This window comes from Cimex lectularius, unplaced genomic scaffold (assembly GCF_000648675.2).
Source record: "Cimex lectularius strain Harlan isolate CLEC.00 unplaced genomic scaffold, Clec_2.1 scaffold72, whole genome shotgun sequence".
Lineage (NCBI taxonomy): Eukaryota > Metazoa > Arthropoda > Insecta > Hemiptera > Cimicidae > Cimex > Cimex lectularius.
Window position 1 is genome coordinate 1036792 of NW_019392678.1, and position 21104 is coordinate 1057895.

At 32.8% G+C, this 21104-nt stretch overlaps 2 protein-coding genes across 7 annotated transcripts in view; one reads left to right on the forward strand and one right to left on the reverse strand.

Annotated features, from left to right (window-relative positions):
• Positions 1–291: 291 nt before the first annotated feature.
• On the forward strand, positions 292–11976 carry LOC106667088 (geranylgeranyl pyrophosphate synthase). The gene is made up of 9 exons (XM_024225534.1): positions 292–443; positions 511–756; positions 4683–4837; positions 4895–5039; positions 5119–5239; positions 5311–5450; positions 5507–5609; positions 5734–5929; positions 11855–11976. The coding sequence occupies exons 2-9, from the start codon at positions 697–699 to the stop codon at positions 11874–11876; spliced, it is 942 nt and encodes a 313-aa protein (XP_024081302.1). The 5' UTR covers positions 292–443; positions 511–696; the 3' UTR covers positions 11877–11976.
• LOC106667087 (beta-1,4-galactosyltransferase 4-like) overlaps positions 9950–21104 on the reverse strand; it is a 42686-nt gene continuing 31531 nt past the window's right edge. For 2 of the 6 annotated variants that reach the window (XM_024225533.1, XM_014394779.2), the window contains exons 2-9: positions 16330–16389; positions 14231–14406; positions 13988–14110; positions 13654–13852; positions 12944–13185; positions 11904–12103; positions 10936–11058; positions 10557–10874 (exon numbers count right to left, since the gene is read on the reverse strand). In XM_024225533.1, coding sequence (XP_024081301.1) covers positions 10592–10874; positions 10936–11058; positions 11904–12103; positions 12944–13185; positions 13654–13852; positions 13988–14110; positions 14231–14383 — 1323 coding nt within the window. In that variant the 5' untranslated portion in view covers positions 14384–14406; positions 16330–16389 and the 3' untranslated portion in view covers positions 10557–10591. Of the gene's footprint in view, positions 10875–10935; positions 11059–11903; positions 12104–12943; positions 13186–13653; positions 13853–13987; positions 14111–14230; positions 14407–14701; positions 14778–16329; positions 16390–21104 lie in introns of all 6 variants that reach the window. The other 4 variants (XM_014394778.2, XM_024225532.1, XM_014394780.2 and 1 more) reach the window with 4 other exon arrangements.

A 21104-nucleotide genomic window follows, 5' to 3' on the forward strand; every position in this document is an offset into this window, starting at 1 on the left:
CTAAATATATTAAAATTTAAGGGTGGTGGGTTAATTGTGTTCATCAGTGTGTCTTGGTACAGTACTTTTCCAGTATTCCAAATTTGAGGTGCAAATATAACTGGGAATTGATTATTTATTTGCAATATCGTATTTCCTCATATTCAACATTTCTTTGGTTTAAGATACGAGCTACTGTCCGAAGGACTACCAATGACCTCACCAACAGACCCTTGCATCACAGTGTGATGCAAACCCACTGGTCTCGATTTCAACCGAGACGACCCTCTGTTAAAAGCATGTATTTACACTAGCTTCCCTTTGTTGAGGTTTTAATCTCAAGTTTCTGGGAAGTTTTTTTCCACCCACAAATCAATAAACAGGGTAATATCTCGTCCGACCCAGACAGGAAATCGCTTCGACGATACAACCCATCCTTTGACCAGTCCTTCGCCACTTCATAGGTCGAATATGACCAATTTTCTCTATCCAGATTTGTATTTCAGGTCGATGAAAATTTTCGATTTTCAGTTCTGGTAGAGGGTTAGATCAGGACTTGCGCTCTCATCGTTTCTCTTGTTTAGTGTAGAGAAACTCTCAAATCAATATTACATTAGTTCCTCAATGACTTTCCTACTGGCTCTACTCTCCTCGTGCTGATCAATCTACCAATTTTTCGTCTGTGTATAATCATATAAACGGATTTAGATCATAAAGATGGATGATTTGAATAATCTGAGTTCTCAGAGTAAAAACAAGGACCAAGAACTAGAAAAGGTAAATAAAATGATTTAACCTGAACTCTTGATTGGAAACAGTTGGAAAACATGAAAAATCATGTTTGACCTTAACACTTTCCAATTGCTGGCTAGTACCTAGAACCTGCGTCGCTCGTTCGATGAAGTCTGTCAGTTGTTTCGTTTTAATTATTATTATAAAAGAATAATTAATTTACAAATGCATGGCAGAATCTACATGTATTTAAACGCTTATAATAATTGTTTATTAAACTTTTAGCAATTATGATATTTCCTAGCTGAACATTATGTGTATTAAGAACCATATCATTACTTATGTCACAGTAATTCAGAGTCCTAGTATGGCTTTCTAGATAATGTCTCATTTCTCATATTCTTCTCTTCATCAGTTCACTTTGGTCTGCGTGGTAAAAAATTGTAAAATATTTGTAGATCGTCAGATGCAGTTTGGTGCGATGTAGGATTTAGAAAAACATTTTCTTTATCGTGCCAACGTTTCGATTTTTATTGAGATCATCTTCAGGGCTCAAAGTACACTTTCAGCACAACACACAATAATGACACATCTACACAGAAAACAAACACTTTTTTGCCCTGAAGATGATCTCATTAAAGATCGAAACGTTGGCACGATAAAGAAAATGTGTTTCTAAAACCTACATCACACCAGACTGCATCTCACGATATCCAAATAATCATTAACTAACGGTCACTAAACACCGCACATTGTAAAATATGATCCCCTTAGAGATGGAATTTAAAAAATTTCTTTCTTTGCGGCTATCCATGTAATTATAGGAATGCTCTGTTGAAATTTCAGCCTTTTAGATCCAACGGTTTGGTCTGAGCGTTGTCAGTCAGTCACGGAACTGTGCCTTAAATATGACAGGGATGGAATTAAAAAAAAAAAAAATCCTTTCTTAATGGCTATCCATGGCATTATAAGAATGCATTGTCAAAATTTCAGCCGTTTAATCCAACGGTTTGGTCTGAGCATTGTCTGTCAGTCAATCATGGAATTGTTTTAAATATGGATATGATGTAATGAAGAAAAAAGGCTGATCAATACAAAAACATTGATTATTTCAGTACTGATTACTGTTTTGCATAAGCTCAAATATGCACATGCATGTACACATACGTATGTACAGAGTTGAACCTATCACTTTTCGCAGTCCAGCGGAATTCCAGCATTTGTAATTTACAATAAATTACCAGCAGGCCTTAAGAATCATCATTGGCAGTCCGGAGTCAGATCTCTGTCTTATCCATCCAGGAACACCGAGGGCTCTATGGCCTATCAACAGCTAGGTCATTTCAGCCCCCAAAGGGGTAAAGGGTCTCCCATTTATACTTTCACTATTGAATACGTTCTTTCCAATTTACATACCATTCACTCAGGGTATTGGAGTACTGCGATATTCCTCCATCATCCTTTACATTTAATAATTACTAACACATCAATGCTAATAAATACATTAATTCTCAAACTCAAAGGGACACCATACAGTAAAACAACTCTGTTTTAACCAAGAATCAGAACAGAGGATTCAAATACCTGCTGCCGCACTCAAGCACAATTCTCACATCGGAAGGCATTCCTATGTGCGGAATGTATTGAGCTGAGGAATTGCACCCTTGACGTATATGTAAGCTTTGGCCCATAATTAAGTGTCCTGGTCCCAACCTTGCATCTTCTTCAGTCAGGTGAATATTACCCTCTTCTATGAGTCAGGTCCTCCAAGTGCCCCTCCGAGGGCCATCTGTCAGCAGTGCTCTTGATACACGATAGCTTTTCTGCCGATTTGGCATTGATATTACTATATCAATTATAAAACACCCAGTTTATTATAATTTTTTGTATTGAGATCTGCGAGGTGATGAAACTTTAATTTTACTTCCATATAGAGTTGTACGGATTTGTTACTTTAGCATTTAAACTTTCATCTAGTGTACTGATCTCTTCTGATAGGTTCTGAGAAGATATTTGTTCCTTTTATGAAGGATGTAATTCTAGTCTGGGGCATGGTGTCAAATTTTGGTGGTTCAAATACAGTTTTCCCAAGTTCTATAGCCTTGTTAGCTATTGCAGGGCAGTTGAATAGTATAGTGTTGTTTTTGACTCTTCTAGATACAGGGCTCAAGCAGAGTCTAGATTATTTGCTTTATACAGAGGTAACATTTTTACATCTGCAAGGCAATGCCTTCTAGTCATTTCCAACTGAGCAAAAACCATGATGATCAAACTTCAGTAAAATCTGTCTTAGCGATCTATTGTTAACAATGTAAATGAAATTTAACAATAAATTTTGTGAGTTCTTCTATGTGATGAAAACAAATATAGTTTTGACATGATGATGATTCTTGATCGATTACCGTCGCTGATTTGGTCTGTCTGTATGAGTAGAAGTGACCAAACTTGAGTTTCTTTGCATTGCAGTTCTCAATCTGTCTTATTTAGTTTAAGCAAGTTAAAATGTTTAAGCCTGAAGTCTGCAAGGTGATGAATATGCATTTCAGTCATTTCCAACTGAGCAAATATTAAAAAAAAATCTAGGAATAAATATGTATATCATTAAGTTAATAAAAATGCAGCAAGTCATTTTGGTCAAATTTACATACAATATACAAGAGACTGTCTTATCCGAATTTCAGTGAATGTTCCAATGCAATAAAACAAATAGTAGAAATGGTGAATGATGGAGTGAGTTCTAAAAGTTCAATCCTTTTTTAAAAAGATAATTTTTTAAAAAAGGATTAAACAAATATTATGTTCAAGTGTTTCAAATTTATGTTTATAACCCCCTCAAAAAAATAAATAAAAATAAAAAATAAAAAATAAAATGGTAATATGCGTTGAACATTGTAATTCTTGTCACACAAGAAGGCCTTAGCTATCTGTACGAGTGTTGCAGATAAGACATTGGACTAGTTAAGTAGAAATTTTCTATTATTATCTGACCAAATTTTACAAGGACACCAGCAATATTGTGGAACAAATGGCCGTATGTAAAAATACGAGAATCATATTAGAAATGCAATCTTGACCAACTTGGTCCGCTGGAATGATTATTTAAATTAATTAGTTGATTGAACCAACCCTTCTAAAAACAATAGCAAACCAATTAACTCTAACTAAATAATTAAGTACATATAAATTGATAGTTTCTATGACATCCATTTTTCTTTACAATTTTGGTCAATCTAAATTATAAACTGTGTTTGAGAGAAGATTGTTTCTTAATAATATTTTCTGTTATAAGTATAAAACAATAAAACAGACCACTTTACTTTAAAAAAGAATTAATTAATTAGAAATTTATTATGGTAGGATTTCAAGGTTGAACATTGTAATATATTTCATTATAATTAATGTATGTATAATTAATTAATGATACACATTTTTAAATTAATTTTTTCATATGTAATATATAAAAAAATAAATAAGATTTTTATATATGAATGAATGATAATGTCTATATGAGAATGACAATTTATTTCCTTTGAAAATGTTTGTCCTATGGTACTAATTTTTATAGTAATTATTTAATTCAAGCTTCTCGTTTTTGAGGTTTTTCTTTACTTGTTCTTCTTTTGGGATATGTATTTGTTTAATATTATAATCGTCTTCAGCTTTTTGCCATTTTTGTGTTTTTGAGCATAATTCAAAAAGTTTATTTATTTTACGTATTAGAAATTTATTACGGTGGGATTTCAAGGTTGAACATTTTAATATATTTCATTTTCACTCATGCACTATTAATTTTTGTTTAATTTTGTTTGTTTAATTTTGCGGTTCTGGATTTCAAGTACTGGTCTATATAATTTGCAGATACTTTGTTTAATCAATAGCAACTCTTTGCTATATGTTTAATTTAAATGTTTGTTCTTTAAATTCACCCACCATTAAACCATTAAATTTCTTATTGTTTTGTCTAATTTCAGAAATTACTCCAGCCATTTTCATACATACTCCAAGTTCCGGGTAAACAAATAAGAGCAAAATTAGCACATGCGTTTAATTTCTGGCTAGATATTCCAGCTGAAAAATTGCAGTGTGTTGGTGATATTGTACAAATGCTTCACAACGCTAGTTTACTGTATGCTACAACTAAATTTTTGAATGATTGTCTCATTTTTAATAATAATTTTTTTAGAATTGATGATATTCAAGACAATTCAATTCTCCGAAGAGGGATACCTGTTGCTCACAGCATATATGGGGTCGCAAGTACAATAAATACAGCGAATTATGTTTTTTTCTTAGCTTTGGAAAAAGTCCTAGCCCTTGGACATCCTGAAGTTAGTTGAATTTGTTTTATTTTTAATCTGTAAATATCATTTATTCAGAATTTTCTATTTTAATTTTTTTTTTGTTCAGGCGACTGCTGTTTACACTGAACAGTTACTAGAATTGCACCGGGGACAAGGGATGGAAATATACTGGAGGGACAATTTTATATGCCCTTCAGAAGATGAATATAAAATTATGACAATGAAAAGTGAGTAGTGTTCTTGATGGATTCTGTCTTCAAACTTTTTAAAATTCAATTTAAATTTAATTCCTACTTAGAGACTGGAGGGCTTTTCATGTTGGCTGTTCGTCTCATGCAACTGTTCAGCGACAACAAAGCGGATTTTACAAAGCTCGCTGGCATTTTTGGCCTATATTTCCAAATAAGGGATGACTACTGCAACCTGTGCTCACAGGAAGTAAGCCTGTAAAAATTGTCATTAATTATATCAACTTTAATCCTGTTTTGTTTCAGTATTCAGAAAATAAAAGTTTCTGTGAAGACTTGACAGAAGGAAAATTCAGTTTCCCTATAATTCATGCTATTCATACAAAGCCTGAAGACAAACAAGTTTTTAGTATCCTTATTTTTCTATACTTTTATTTTAAGCTTATTTTATTTAATGATAATTTAAAAATAATTTTATTTTGACAATGATGAGTATTTAAGATTAATAAGTTTCCTTAAATCATAACGTTCAGATATACTCCGTCAAAGAACGCACGACGTAGAAGTGAAACGATATTGCATTTCTTTATTGGAGAAATTCGGTTCTTTCAACCACACGAGAGAAGTTCTGGCATCTCTAGACCAAGAGGCAAGAAAAGAAATAACTTTGCTTGGAGGAAATCCATACTTGGAAGCGATCCTGGATGAGATACTGACATGGAAGGATAAGTAAATAGATTTAAAAATACGTCAAATTATATGGGCTCGTGTACTTCCTTGCTACTGTTAGGCTTTTAGCGCTTGAGAATTGGGAAATGAAAAATATCTTTTAACAAATAGCTTCGAACTCTTACATATCATCATTTCCAAACGTGGCATTTTAAAAGAAAATCGGGAAAATCATATCACTGTCATTAAATCGTTAAAATATCATAAATCGGCATTTGTACTCTTGTCACCCTAGTCAATTTTTTTATTCTAACTTTTTTGAATACCTACCAGTTTTTATATTATGCATACATATACATATAAAGAAATATCTGTACTGGCTGAATGTGTGCTTATATATATACATCCCTAAAAGATCCGGGACTTGGTCAGCTCACGTGTCCTGCATAAATCTCTTGGACTTGTTCACAAACCCCAAGATTTTGGACCATTTAATCTCAGGGATTGATTTGGTGATGTCCTCTCTTCAAAGATTTCAAATCTGGACCTAGCATGCCTATCACACTCGTGAGGTAGTGCCTTGCCGTTTCTTCTTTTATTTGGCAAAAACAGCAAATGGGATCTGGTAGAATATCCATTACCGAGAGGTGTCTTCTCAGTGGGCAGTGGCCCGTCAGAATACCTATCAGCCTCCTAATTCCTTTCCTTTAGGTAGAGAATAGCCATTTCGATTTTTTTTTTTTTTTTTTTTTTTTTTTTAGATATATCATACTAGCAGAAAGTCTGTTTTGTTTAATCAAAAATAAACTAATTCACAAGTTTATTCATTGGTATGGCACCTTGATAGTATTTTTTATTTATTTATTTTTTAATTTATACAATGTTAATTTTATAAAAGACAAATTCTAGTTACCATGATTACTTATTATGATTAATTATAATTTATATCTAGTTTATAAAGTGAGACTTTACGGACTTAAACAAATTTCATCTCTTTCAACCTTTTAAGTTCGATTGTGATAATTATTTCAATTTTTAATGTTGTTCTAATTGAAAATTATATAATTACCACTTGCTGTTTTTTCTCTTGTTGAGAAAGCATAGAACTGTTGATTAAAAAAGGTTCACGAGTATACTCGGTACGGAGGTACGAGTAAGTACGAGTATCGAAAACTTGGCAGTGAGGGTTGTGATTTTCAGAAAAAAAGAATTTCCAGTATTCAAAGTTTCCGGCTAGAGCTTACTTAGTGTAACATTTCATTAATCATATTCTGCGACCAATATTTATTCTAATCGTAATCATGTCAATCAAGGATAATAAAGTTTAAAATGAAATCGACAATAAATATAATTAATAAATTTTTGACTGGGCTATGGTTACTGTTTATAACTTTTTTTTTTTTTTTTTAAATGGCTTTATGTTCTATGCATATGACAATGTTATGCGTATTTGTTTTTGGGGGGGAAGGGTATCGTGAAAAAAAGGCCAGAGGCGACGGCTGGAATTGAACCCACGACCATGGGGTCTACGAGCCGAGAGTCTCTCACGCTAACCATTCGGCTACCGCGGCCCCCCGTTTATTACTTATATCAGATATAAGGATAATTGTATTATTTTGTAATGGCTCATTGTGATTATTAGCAATATTTTTTGTCAGTAGTTAAGCTGTTAAAGTCTGATTTTGTTAAAATAATATTTTGTTTTATTGCTTATAAAAAATACTTAAAAAAGAACAAATAGTGAGTTAATCAACTGTATTATATTTGTGTATTAATTATTGTTAATTTTGCCATTGTGTAGATGCTATAATATATAAGTACTTATTTGAAAAATATAAATAAAAAGCTCAAAGTAAATCTTCCAGGCCTCAAAATGGCCATATCATAGGATAAAGAGTTTTTTTTAGCTTTAGGTAACTAAAACTGTACGAACTGTTAAAGGTGGTAGGAGTATTTAAAATTTTATAGAATATTCAGGAAGAATACTCAATTTATGTAATAAGTATCTGTACTTAAATGCAAATAAACTACTACTCAATTTATTTCTGTAGTTTTTAAAATCCTAAAATATGTTTTATTTTCTTATTTGTACTGAAAATTATATACAAAATTGTCATAATTTTTTAAAATTATCATCTTGATTGTTTGTGAATTAAGTGTTATATTTTTGTCTTATATTTTGTCAGGGTGTATCTGAGGTAAAGTTTTACAAAATGATTTTAAATTTTTGTTTTGTTTTAAGTGATTCATATTTATTTCTGATAGTTCAATATTGGTAGTTCATGTTTAGTAAATCATTGGCGATTAGACTATTAAGAGCTGAATCCACAAAATGAACTAATTTAGATCCGTCTATCAACTTTCCATATGAATCTTATTGTTTTATCCTGAGCCTCTTGTGGTCTGTGAGGCGATGAGCCTGTATTTTGGTCATTACTGATCATCCTGGCCTGTCAGATGCGTTTCAGCATTTTTTCATCACCAGTACTTGATATGTGCGCTAGCCTCTACTACTTATATCCTTGGTTCAAATGTCGACTATTTATTTTATTTTAAATTATATTCAATGTAGTAGTCGTTGCAACATAAGATTCTCTCAGATCCAAAACTTTTATTAGAAATAAGAACTTTACAATTTGAATGGTTTTGATCAAAATTTCAATTTCGAAAATGTTCTGATAGCATCTTGGCTGAATATGTCAGGCATATTCTACACGAGTGCTAAAAATGTGATGTTTAGAATGCCCTTCAATTTTTTTACATATTTTGTTTCAATGAATTTGTATAGAAAAACAGGTTCAATCTATACGAGTGTTTCTAAAACATATAATAAAATACATAAAACAATAAAGACAATTATATATTCTATAAGATAATTTATAATGGAATGATGAAACCAGATTACAAAAGAAAAACAAAATGAGAAAAAAAACAGAAGGAAACAAAAAAATAAAAGATGGATTCATGTCATTTTTAATAACCAAGATGCCATTGACAAGCCAATGAGGGAGCAAAACGTATTTCCCAGGGAAGCAAATTCGATAGCTTTATCCCTGCAATTCTGAATGATAAAGCTGAAGTTATAGAGGAGTGTTGGAAGGCATGGAATTTGATCGGTGCATGGGGATAAGGAATGTGGGAAAAAAGTTGAGTATTGAGTATATCAAAAAAATTCATTTGTAAAGTAGAGTTGCTTATGCAAAGGAATATTCCAATAGAGAAGTGAAGGCGAAATGACATAAATCGACAAAGCAAAGTTTGATGGCAGTTTTTTTTCACTTTTTGTAAATGATGGTTCTATCCACAGATTTGTTGTTTTACAACGATCCGGATTTCAAGCATTAAAAACTCATCATCAGGTTAAAGGTGTTACAAACATGTCTCTCGACATGAATTGGTCGTCTATTTGTCAGTCTCTCTTAAAATGCTTGAAATCCGGATTGTTGTAAAACCACCAATCTGTGGGTAGAACCACCATTTATGAAAAGTGAATTTACATACCTCTTTATCATTTCTAACTTTTTATATTATTTTATTTTTATTTTTAAAGTTGCTTCAACAATAAAATCCCCATAACACATCCTACCTGAAGAGAGTTCATTTTGAAACTAACTACATTGAAAACCTGTACTCATATGATGTGTAGTTATCATATGTCTCATGTTACCTAGTATGCATTTCAAACGCGTAGCAACCATTAAAAATAAGAAGCAGGTGGAACTCATGTAGAATAGGCCTCAGGGTTAAATTTTTTGAAAAAAAAATTTGCTCAGTTTTGATCCATGTCAACTTTTTATGATTAAAGATTCTAATTTATGTACATATTTATTATATATACTCTTTTATTACCATACTTACTTTATTGCCACACTTTCATTTTTGTCAATTTATTTTTAAGATAGAACTTTGCGAGATAGCTACAAAATAGTCTTAAGATTTGAAAGGGTTTTCACAAAACTTTCTGAGCTCATGCTTTTAATAACTTTTCTATAAATTTCATCCTGTAGGTTGATTACATTTAAAATTTATTTTACCACTTTCTCAACACTGACTCAATGAAATATTCAATAGTAGAATTGGCTTTATATATTTTATTAACTCAATTTTACATGTTATTTTTACAATTGGCACTTTGCATATTAAAATACTAGACTTATACAGTATATAAATATAGTTATATTAGCTAACACTAGTGATGATACTGATTAATAGTTGAAATTTGCTGTTGGCACGTAATATTTTTTTTTCACGGTTTAATCACGAACTGTACATTTAATTTGAAAGCTTCAACATTGCTGAAATCATATTATCTCTATAGATTATATTACATCCACAATAGAATTTTATCAACACATTTTTAGGACTTTTATTTTAATATTTTACTAAATAATGTAAAATAAAAGTAAAGATGTCTGATATTTTTGCACTGAGAAGGCGAGTTGGAGAGCCACCGAAAAACTCTTAATGAAAGGCACTTGCGACAATCACAATTCACATTAGAATGCATTTTATGTCTTTTGAATTAGAGGGTAGTCTAGTTTTTTAAATAATTTGTTATGTTCTAATCCAAAGTGACATCAATTCAAAACAATTGAGTATTTTAGACGAGCATGAGAGTTACTTGTTTATTTTTAAATCTCGCCCATTTACTGGTAAGATTCTATTATTAACTTTCTGTTTGTAATTTTGTGGAGGGATTCTAATTGAGCCGTCGATAACAATTTATTTTGTGTTCTTCACACTTTCCTCTTCTTCAATTATCCTGTACGAGTTGGGTGGAGGGCCAACGTCGATGAAAACGTGCGTGAACAAATCTTTCTCGATGACATCGCCCAGTCCGTATTGGACAGTGTTCAAGCCATCTAGCCTGTACCTTCTCCACGACGTGCGAAGTAGTTTCATTCTGACTTTTCGGGAAAGCGGTCTTCGTTTGTCGTGCTTTAGCATCGTGTACCTTGCAATCCATTCGGGTGGTCTTGAAATCGAAGACATTACATGCTCAACCCTTCGGTAAAAGGGGAAAAATGTAGTCATTGAAAACTGATTTATAGTATCAAAATTATTACCTATATCCCATATCATCATCTTCGCCTCCCCAACCCCAATAAAGATTGGAGTATCCATTAACCCTTAGGAAATGTTCTGTCCTAATGGCAAAAACTCCACCTACAAGTATTCGATAAGGCAATCTGAAAATAATGAAAATTATTACTTATAGATTTAATTATTATTTTTAATATGGGGGCTTGGAATAGTAGAGCTGTATCAACCCCAGGTTTTATTCTGGGTCTGAATTCAGGGCTGCTGAGATTAAAATTTGCCACCGATGACCCTCATTAAGATTTTAATTTTATTAAATCATATGTATTTTGTTGGTCCTAATTAACCAGTGATTTAAATTGATTTATAATTTTATGTAAAGTGTGGTTGAGATGAACCACATATACAGTCAGAGGTCATGGGTTTGAATCCCACTCATGACAGTAATTTTTCATCTCAACCACACTTTACATAAAAATTAAAAATCAATTTGAATTTTGTTTTTAATATAAATCACGAAAGTTCTTCCCGAAAGTCTGCAGGGTGTTAAACCTGTAATTTGATACCGATTATCTTGGTCTATCCTTGGGTTTGTCTGTCAGACATGTTTTGGCATTTCATTATCTTCAGTGTGTGGCATCAAGTAAATAAGAAAGTAAAGGAAAAGCATAGACCAAGCACTTGAGATGGCAAAATGCTGAAATGTGTCAGATGGATTATCACAGTGAGGATAGACAAACAAAGATTATCGGAAAGGGATCTTATATATATATATATATATTTTAAACATCTTTTAATATTATTTTTCTGTATTTTTGTAAAATATTGACAGAAGTGTAGTCAATCTTGAAACCTTTTGGGGGGGAAAAATAAATATACCAGATTGCACCAAAACTTAAATATTTTCTTTCATTTTCTTTTATGTTTTGTTTGTGATGGTTTTAGGTCATCATCACCTTTTATTTAACATTAAAGAAGACACTGGAGTACTAACTTATAACCCAGCTCGTTAACAGCCACAGATAAATGTCTCGGCTGTTGAGGACAGGTGTACATATTCCGTTCGTCTTCAAGTAGCAAATCGACGTCGTGAAAAATAAAACAGTGGTACGTTACACCTTCAGAAGGCATTTCTAGGGCAGTGAGAAAACCAGCATTCATTAGAATCCCTTTGTTGTATGTATCATTGCCAATCTGAAAATAAATAAAATCTTATATCGTCATTTTCTATTGTTCATATTAAAAAATAAATATTAATTTAGTATATTACTTTATTATAGAAAATTCAATGTATTGTATATAAGTATAAAAATTATTTTTGAAGTAAATTGTGTTTATATTCTTGCCAAAACATATTTTCACAGAGATATAAAGGATAGATAGTTTTGTAGTGCAGTCTGTAAGTTATTGAACTTGCAGTTTAATAATTTCTGATCCAGAATTATCCAGAACAACATAACTGATGTATAAACTTTTACATTTAGATCGGTCATTTCCAATCATTTTGGTTTGACCATCTTTAATGTTTTCATCTGTCTGATTGACATTAACCACTGATGACTGTGAAAAAAGGAAACAGCAATGATAGGCAGACTAAAATGATTGAAAATGGCCAAGCTACATTTTCATCACCTTGCAAACCTAAAGAGAAAACCTCACAATTTATTCTTTTACAATTTAACTTGATATTGTATGCTAATGTAATTTTATGCAAAAAAAATTGTTGCAAGTTTGTCACACAATTTTTTAATCTATGATATGAGTATGATTAAACTGCTCATAAAAGTTCAACAACTTTCTTTCAGACCACAGGATACAAATTTATAATAAAATTAATTACTAGACTTTTGGTATAAGCATATTTAAAATTGGAAACCAGGCTTATTGTGCATTGCAAAACAAAGGCATAATTTTCCATGTTTTAATAGAAATTCAAAAATTAAATTGCTTATGCATACACAAGAATAATTCAATAAATATACACAATCTATGCCTTACTTATTTGAAGATGTTTTATTACGGGCAGTTAATTACCTGTTCAACTACAAAAATTCTATAGTTGACCTGTTGCCTTTGTAAAAGAGGTGGGAGGTAGTCTAAAAGAACATCAAGTTGGTTTTTTCTGTTTCTGTATGGTATTATAACTGCAATTGAATGCCTCGATGTGCAATGAGGTGGCCTCCAGGTCCCTCCAATTGTTGAAAATAGACCTGATGGTTTAGGTGTTGTAGAATTGTTGCGATTATGCAGCCATTGTTGAACATTTACCGTACGACCTAAAAAATAAGAAACGAGGTTAAAAAATATACTTGATACGTATAGATAATTTTAAGATATTTGTAGGACTGTTTAATGAAATTGTCAGCAAGGTATCCCACGACGCGTGTTTCGGTGTAATACACCTCGTCAGGAGGGCTATTCCCAGCTGATTAATCTGCTGTAAAATGCACATACCTCATCCATTACATGAATAAGGCAGATACAATTAACAACAAATGGAAGCTCATGATTATCATTGGAAGCATTAATGTTCTTAATGGAAGCTCATGATTATCATTGGAAGCAATGTAAAGTTACTACTATTCATGTCTCTCTGTTTGATACTCGAGTATCCCTCAACACGCGTTTCGGTGTAATATACCTCATCAGGTGGGCTATTCCTTGCTGACAAATGCTTCATCATGAAAAGAACATAATAATGAAAGTAATTTGTAACATTTATTTGATAAAAAAAGTTAACTTACTTATTTCTGGAGGAACTTTGGGACAATCAGGCAATGGAAATGGTTGACAAAATTCGACTCTGTCTACGTCCTGTTCTTTTTCGATTGTACGGGCCAAAAGCCGACCTCTGACTCTGTTCAGCACAATCTGTGCCCACAGTTCTACACTTAAGGCATTTCTTCTCAATAGCGGCTCCATTTTGAAAACTATCCCTTTCGACTGAAAACATGAAAGAATATTTGCAAAAAATTTGACGTAATATTGTATTCATAATAGGTAAAAGATCAGAAAGAGGCAGGCTTTTTTTCATGCATTTTTTTTAAATCGTGCATCTCTTTTTTCCCCTCGACTTACAGTCGGTGTCGGTTTTTGCTGGGATGACGAATGTTTGTGAACCCGGCCAGGCATAATTCTGGCAGCAGCACCCCCTCCACCCATAACGGGTGGCGGTGCTCCTTGCTTTCCTAGCATTGACATCTATCAAATATGACATTTCAATCATTACCCAAATAGAAAATGAACAACATATTATTGACCATATGAAAAGAAAATTGCCTAATTTGCCAATAAAAATAATTACTTCTTGAACTTATGTACCTCTGATATTGCGAGAATTCCAAGCGCCACTATTATAATAATAATACAAGCGAGGGGAAGAAGTCTTAGCCATGGAGGAGATCCGTGAGATGATCTTAGTGCACCTGCACGAGCTTTCACACGTGACAATGTACCTCTTACCCTCACCCTCATCCTCAGTCCCCGCCATTGCAGACCTGGAAAAGAACATTTATTTAAGAAAATTCCAGCAAATAAAACATTTAAAATCCTTTCTTTGTTATTAAAATAATAAAACAAATTTTTTCTTTAACTTCTGTTTGCCATAAAAACAATTAATTGACATTATTAACATCAAGCTGTGTGTAGCAAATTTATTTATGAGCATCAAGTTTTGTCCAATAACAAAAACATTAAAATTAGCCATTACAATTCGACTTTATTTATTAATAAATTGAAAATTTTGAATTAATTCTTAATTGTTCATTTATTTAAACATTTATTATACAATACCTTGTATTTTAGAAAAATGAATACATCCTTGAATTGGACCATAGGTGTAACTGTCTATTAATCATTGAGGGAATACCTAAAATAAGTTACAAATTATTTTGCTTTTTGCCAAATAGTTTCAACAAAAATTTGAATCATAAATAAAATCTGGTAGGGAAATAAACAAAAAGGCTGGTTATTTTTTTTTTCTAACAAGATTTTGGTTATTTTATTACAACAGTGTTTTATTTTGTGAGTAAGGAGATGTAATTAACTTTTTCATAATTAATTAAGCAGATAGTCTTTCCAAAATGTTATGCTATTCTGAACTACTTTAATATTTATGGAATAAAAGATTTTTGACTGTAATCCTTGGCACCATAAATCAAATTGCACACTCCAGCAGGTTAATAAAACATTAGGTACATTTACTTGTACTGTTGAATGTTTGTTATTTATGCATTGAACATTTATAACACTAGTTTCATTAACATTTATTACTCGTTGAACAAAAAATCAAAGAAAGATAACTCGCTATCACTGCAAATCTGACGTATTTTGTTTTCTGTAGCATATTTTATAATAAAGATAGAGCAATACAAAGGAAATACTCACAATATAAACAATAAACTAACAATTTATTTGCTAAAAAAAATAATCAGTTTATTTTATTTTACAATATTAAAAAAAAGGTCTAAAAAAATTAAATAATTAAAGATAGAAATTTTGAACTGCTTAAGACCGAAAAAACACCTTGACTTCATGATAGCTCAAGTGATTAGAGCAGCAGGATTTTGAGCCGAAGGCTGTGGGTTCGAATCTCACCGTGATACTAAATTTTTCATCTCAACCAAGACCTTACATAAAAATAATAAATAGTTAAAATAATTAATTATACTTTTCATCTCAGCCAAGACCTTCGATAAAAAGTAGGATTAATTGAAATAATTAATACGGTAAATTATGTCTGTTAAACATATTATGGATTTTTTAAAATGATATAAACATAAAAGAAATAAAATATCATAAAGAAATAAAGTTCTGAATAGTAAGTTCACATTGCATGACACAAAAGTATAACAAAGAAAAGAAAATTTCAGAAGGGAGACAATTTGTAACATTGGTTCTGAGAAATCTGCCGAACTGTGGCAGTGATGTAGCAACAACCAAAGCAATAATTGTTAACATTTTTAATAAAGATCATTAAAAGTTGAGTCACAGGAAAAAAGGAGAAAGAAGATACAACGCAGTCTTTCTTATTTAACAGTTATTCACCAAGGTACACAAAGGGATAAACCTTTTTCTTTATCTTTCTCAATCCAAGAGTCCAAGTTTTTATCGCAAACTTATCGAGCCCCAGCTTGGAAATTGACTTTCGACCATGAAATTGGCTGTAAATCGGTTTTAAGAAAAATTCAATTTAGAGCGAAGTTAGCGATTTTATCCTTCAGCGTTAAGAAAGTTGCTAATGAATGCTGAGACAAAGTAGTCATTCTCCCAAAGCCCATTTCATTATTGAAAAGGGTGTATTAACTAACAATGGCAAACACCCGTCCCCTTTCTATAAACTGAGACGGAATTAGAGTAAGAAGTTCAATTTAGTAATTGTCTGTATTTAAAGCGTTCTTGTTCAACTTTTTGTACAATACCTGTGTTTAATCTCCTGCCTGATTTTGCCGTGCTGAGTAGTCATTAAATTTCAGCTCATACTGAAACAAAACAAAATAAAAATAAACACCGTAGTACCCTAATAATTTTTAAATTACTTATTTTAAAATAGTTTGACAACATAACTAGAACTTATTTTGTAAAACAAAAAATGTTAAAATGCATTCAAGAAATATGATTTTGAAGAAAACTTCAAGTTTTGTTCTTTGCAATTTGAATAATTGCCCAATGCAATTATTGTCCTGATGGTTTCGCCAATTGAATTAACCACCCTCCCAGGGGGTTGGAGTGAGGATATTTCATACACAGAACGTTTGTCCTTGTTATATATATGAACCATACAGTGTTTTTTAAATATTACCATTTCAAATTAGCCTTTATTAACATTTATGTAAAAATAGTGCAACTGAAATAAATGCAAGTGTTGATTAAAAGTAAATAAACAGCTTAAACAAAAAAATATATCATTTTCCATGCAATTTTTGGAATTTTTTTCAATTTTATTGTATTAAATATTTGATAAATAAAAACCACTGTTTGTCATGTGACAAATTCTAGGTCATACATTTTGTAAATTAAAATATTAAATAAATTTATTTAGCTCACCTCCATAATCAAATACTATAATATCTGTACTCATAGTAAAGAGATGGTGGCAGTACAAGAGAGTGAGAGTGAGAGTGAGAGTGAGAGTGAGAGAGAGAGAGAGAGAGAGAGAGAGAGAGAGAGAGAGAGAGTGAGTGATGCTGTGAAAGGGAGAGAGAGAGAGAGAGAGAGAGAGAGAGAGATTGTAGGTGGAGGGAGAGAGAAAAGAGGATGTAGTAGTGAGACAGGTGGTGAAAGTATATATACGCCGGCAGGGTGAGTTACATAAAGGAAAGGAATGAGAGAGAGAGGAGAGAGATGGGGAGAGAGAGGGGAGAAAGAGATAGAGTGAAAGTGAGGGGGGAAGACAGACAGATAGACGTGTGAGGCAGATAGTGAAAAGTAGAGAAAGATAACACTGCAGGGAGAGAGTATATGTATACAAAGGAAGTAAGAGAATGAGTGAGTCAATGTCAGAGTAGTGTGAAAGTGTACAAACATTTCACGGCGAACAGTACAGTTTTGCTTTGCTCCACCACCTTGATGGTTTAGCATAATTGTTGAGCCGTGAAATCGAGCCCTTGGCAAACATTTTAAATGCTGATGTTTGTGAGGGTTTTTTACCATTCTTCTTAATTAAACGAACTAAATGTCAGTGTGACTTATTATATTAGCTTGTCGGAATGTAAAGAACATCTAGGAGCTATAAATAAACGGTCTCATTTTCTGGTTGCACTGGATCTAGGAAAAATACGTGTCCTGGAAGATCCAACCGACCATTCATTCCAATTATAATATTTCATCGTATATAGAAAAAGTACGAGAAATAAATCGCCCGTCAAAGCGAAACGACCATATATGGGCGAGGACAGGAATCTACGATCCGATATCATCTCTATTTTTTTGTTTCTACAGTGTATTCGAATTTAGTGGTTTTACGTGCTAAAGTTGTTTATTAATACGGAGAATGACAATTTAACATTTTGTGACATTTTAACAAAATGATCAAAGAAAAAAAAATTAATTAAATTTGAATCTTTTATAGCATATTCGTTTTTCTAATCTTATACTATTGTTTTACGAGTGTTCGCAACAGCAGAGGTTATATCAACCCTCGGGGTGCCGGTGTTTTTGAAAAAAAAGCATATTTGTAAGTATGTCGGGTTCGTATATAGGGCCGCTGGATTCCAATAATCGAATATGTGTTGAGTGTAAATGTATTTATTAGCGTGAATGTGTAGAGTGAGAGAGTTATAGGTTAGTTATATAGTAAGTGTAAAGAGAGTATGAGTAACTCCGCCATTTTAATTGAGTAAATGGTATGTAAATAAGAAAGAATGTATTTAATATTGAGTGAGAGAGTGAAAGGATTTGGATTGAAGAACTGATTGCGTCGTTGGCTGGACGGATAAGACCTTTTTACTGAAACCGAGATTTTTGAATAAGTTGATAATGTTTGAATAAGTAACTGTTTTAATGCAAACTGTTTTTATTATCGGTTAATAAAAAACTGTTTAAAGATTGGAGTGGATTTATATAGGCCAAAATCCGCACATACATACATACAAACATGAGCCGAGTTGAGCCTAATTGCCGGCAGACTCGAGAATCACCCATTCCGGGTGTTGGCAGTCCGGGGGCAAACCTCAGTCTTATACGTCCAGCCAGGTTAGGCTCCAGGTGCTATCAACAGCTAAGTCAATTCAGCACCCAACTAATTCAGTCCCAAATCCACGTGCATTCTTAAATACATTCACTCTTATACACTACATATCATTCATTCAATTAGGGTACTCGATATTCCGCCATCGACCCTTTCACACCACACATTCACGCTAATAAATACAACCTTACAATATTATTCAACTAACCTAACTGAGGGTCGAAGGGTCTCGATATTCCGCGTTATCGCACCGCACATTCACGCTAATAAATACATTCACTCAACACAAACTAGGCACACACAACTAGTATTACTATATACAATAGAACAACCCCGTTTCCTCCAAGAATCGCAACAGGGGACCCAGAAATTCGCTGCCGTGCTCAAGCACAATTCTTAAATCGGGTGGCAATCCTGCGTGCTCTCTAAATAGAGCCAGGGAATGAGTCTGTAGGTCCGAAGTATTCGAATTTACCAACGCACCTTAGCCAAACAAAATCTCAAAAGTGTTTAACGTAGCATTAAAACTATTAATTTTATTAGTATAGTTTTATTATTATTTTATTGATCTTTGTGTGTGAATAATAATGCGCAAGTATATATTTTGTTTTTTACATCACTTATTGTATTTTATGAATAGTCGATGATTTATTTCTCCATATATACTTGTAATCACTCACTAAATTCAGAAAAGACTATTTTAGGATGTAAGTTGCAATAGATAAATTGAATAACAAACAATGTTTTGAAAAGATTTATCTTTCGAGCTAAAAGCCCTCGACAGACATGATTGCTGTAATCTTAGATCCATTTGCTTTTGTACAAAAGATGTCTGGAACAAATCGGATGTCTGTTTCAGACTGTCATTTGTCAAGTAATCCCTCGATTTCCTTAAATCTTTCATTATTACTTTAATATTATTCAGCCTTTTCTTTCTTTCTAAAATTGATTATTATTGATATATTTCTCTTTCTTTTTGTTTGTTTTGTATTGTTTATATTTCGTTCCTCTTTTCATATTATGAAAAACAGTAAAGTTTCAAACTTTTTGTCTTTTTTTTTTGAATGGCTCGTCTTGTAACAACAGTAGGGAATAGTGATATGATAGGATATTTCTGCGCTAAAGGTGCGGCCCTTTTGTCCATGTTGTCACATGTCACTTTGTGTATGTATACTCCTGGCGTCAAATGACGTTGGAAGGTGTGTTGTTCTAATTTACATTGTAACTAATATGTCCAATACCCTATAATTGCATATCTCCTAATTTAAAGAAAATTTTCACTGTTATGCATGAAAAACAAATATTCGTACTATATTTTTAAAATCTATAATATCTTTTAAATTAAATTTGATTGGTCAGTAAACTACGATTTATCTTCATGGATGTCCGTTTAATGGAATATTAAAATTTACATCGCGACCGAGTAGAAAATTTATGACACACCGCCTGCTGAAATCTCGTGTAAAACTGGAATAGACCTGCATGTAAATTGAGTGAGTACACTGAAACCTATTCTGTCTGGTGGCAATAATACTGTCTGTAATGGGTTATCAAAACTCCTTTCGACCATTTTACCGTCGATAAAGAGCGTGGGTGGATTTTCTACGACGAACATCCAATCGTCATAGGCGGAAAAATCGATTTTTCGATGGATCATTCCCTCTGACCAATTCCGTTTTCTTCCTCAACATACCACTATCAAACAATGTTTTAGAGTAGTCGTCACAACCTCATCGGCTCTAGAAAAAAGGAGAATTGCCTGGACGCGTTCTTAGACGTAGCGCAGGCTTCCGACAGGGTCTGGCACCCAGGCATACTTTTTAAACTTAAGCGCTTCCTACCCTCTCATTATTACCTTTTATTGAAAACCTACCTAACTGATCGTTGTATCAGAGTGAGGTGCGGCAATGAATTCTCGGAAGTCAAACAGATACAGGCTGGTGTACCGCAAGGTAGCATCTTTGGACCTATCCTATATATCATTTATACTGCTGACCTACCAGTATATCCAGTATATTTTATCACCACCTATGCGGACGACACAGCAATCCTATCCTTTAACTCGAATCCCGTTCAAGCTACCGCCAACATCTTGAAGAACACCTTGAGCTTATTGAAGACTGGTGTAAAAAATGGAGGACAAGACTGAACGAAGAAAAATGCACTCAGTGTAATTTTACACTGAAAAAGCGGTCTTGCCCTCCATTGAACATCAGCAACAAAGAGATACTAGTTTCCGCTCAAGCCAAATTCCTGAGGCTAAATCCCGACAGCAGACTGACGTGGAATCCCCACACAAGGCTTAAAAAACTACTTAATACAAGACTTGGACTACTAGGAAGNCAAAAAAAGGATGCAATGCTACGGCGTAGGTGAATTTGATTGAACTTCGTATCTTACACGATTTTATTTAAGATTTGTAGTCTGCCTATGTCTTTCTTTTTTGTTCATCTTTAAGTTTTGACGCTAGTTAGGTATATCATAATGAAAGATACGTTTATATCTTGA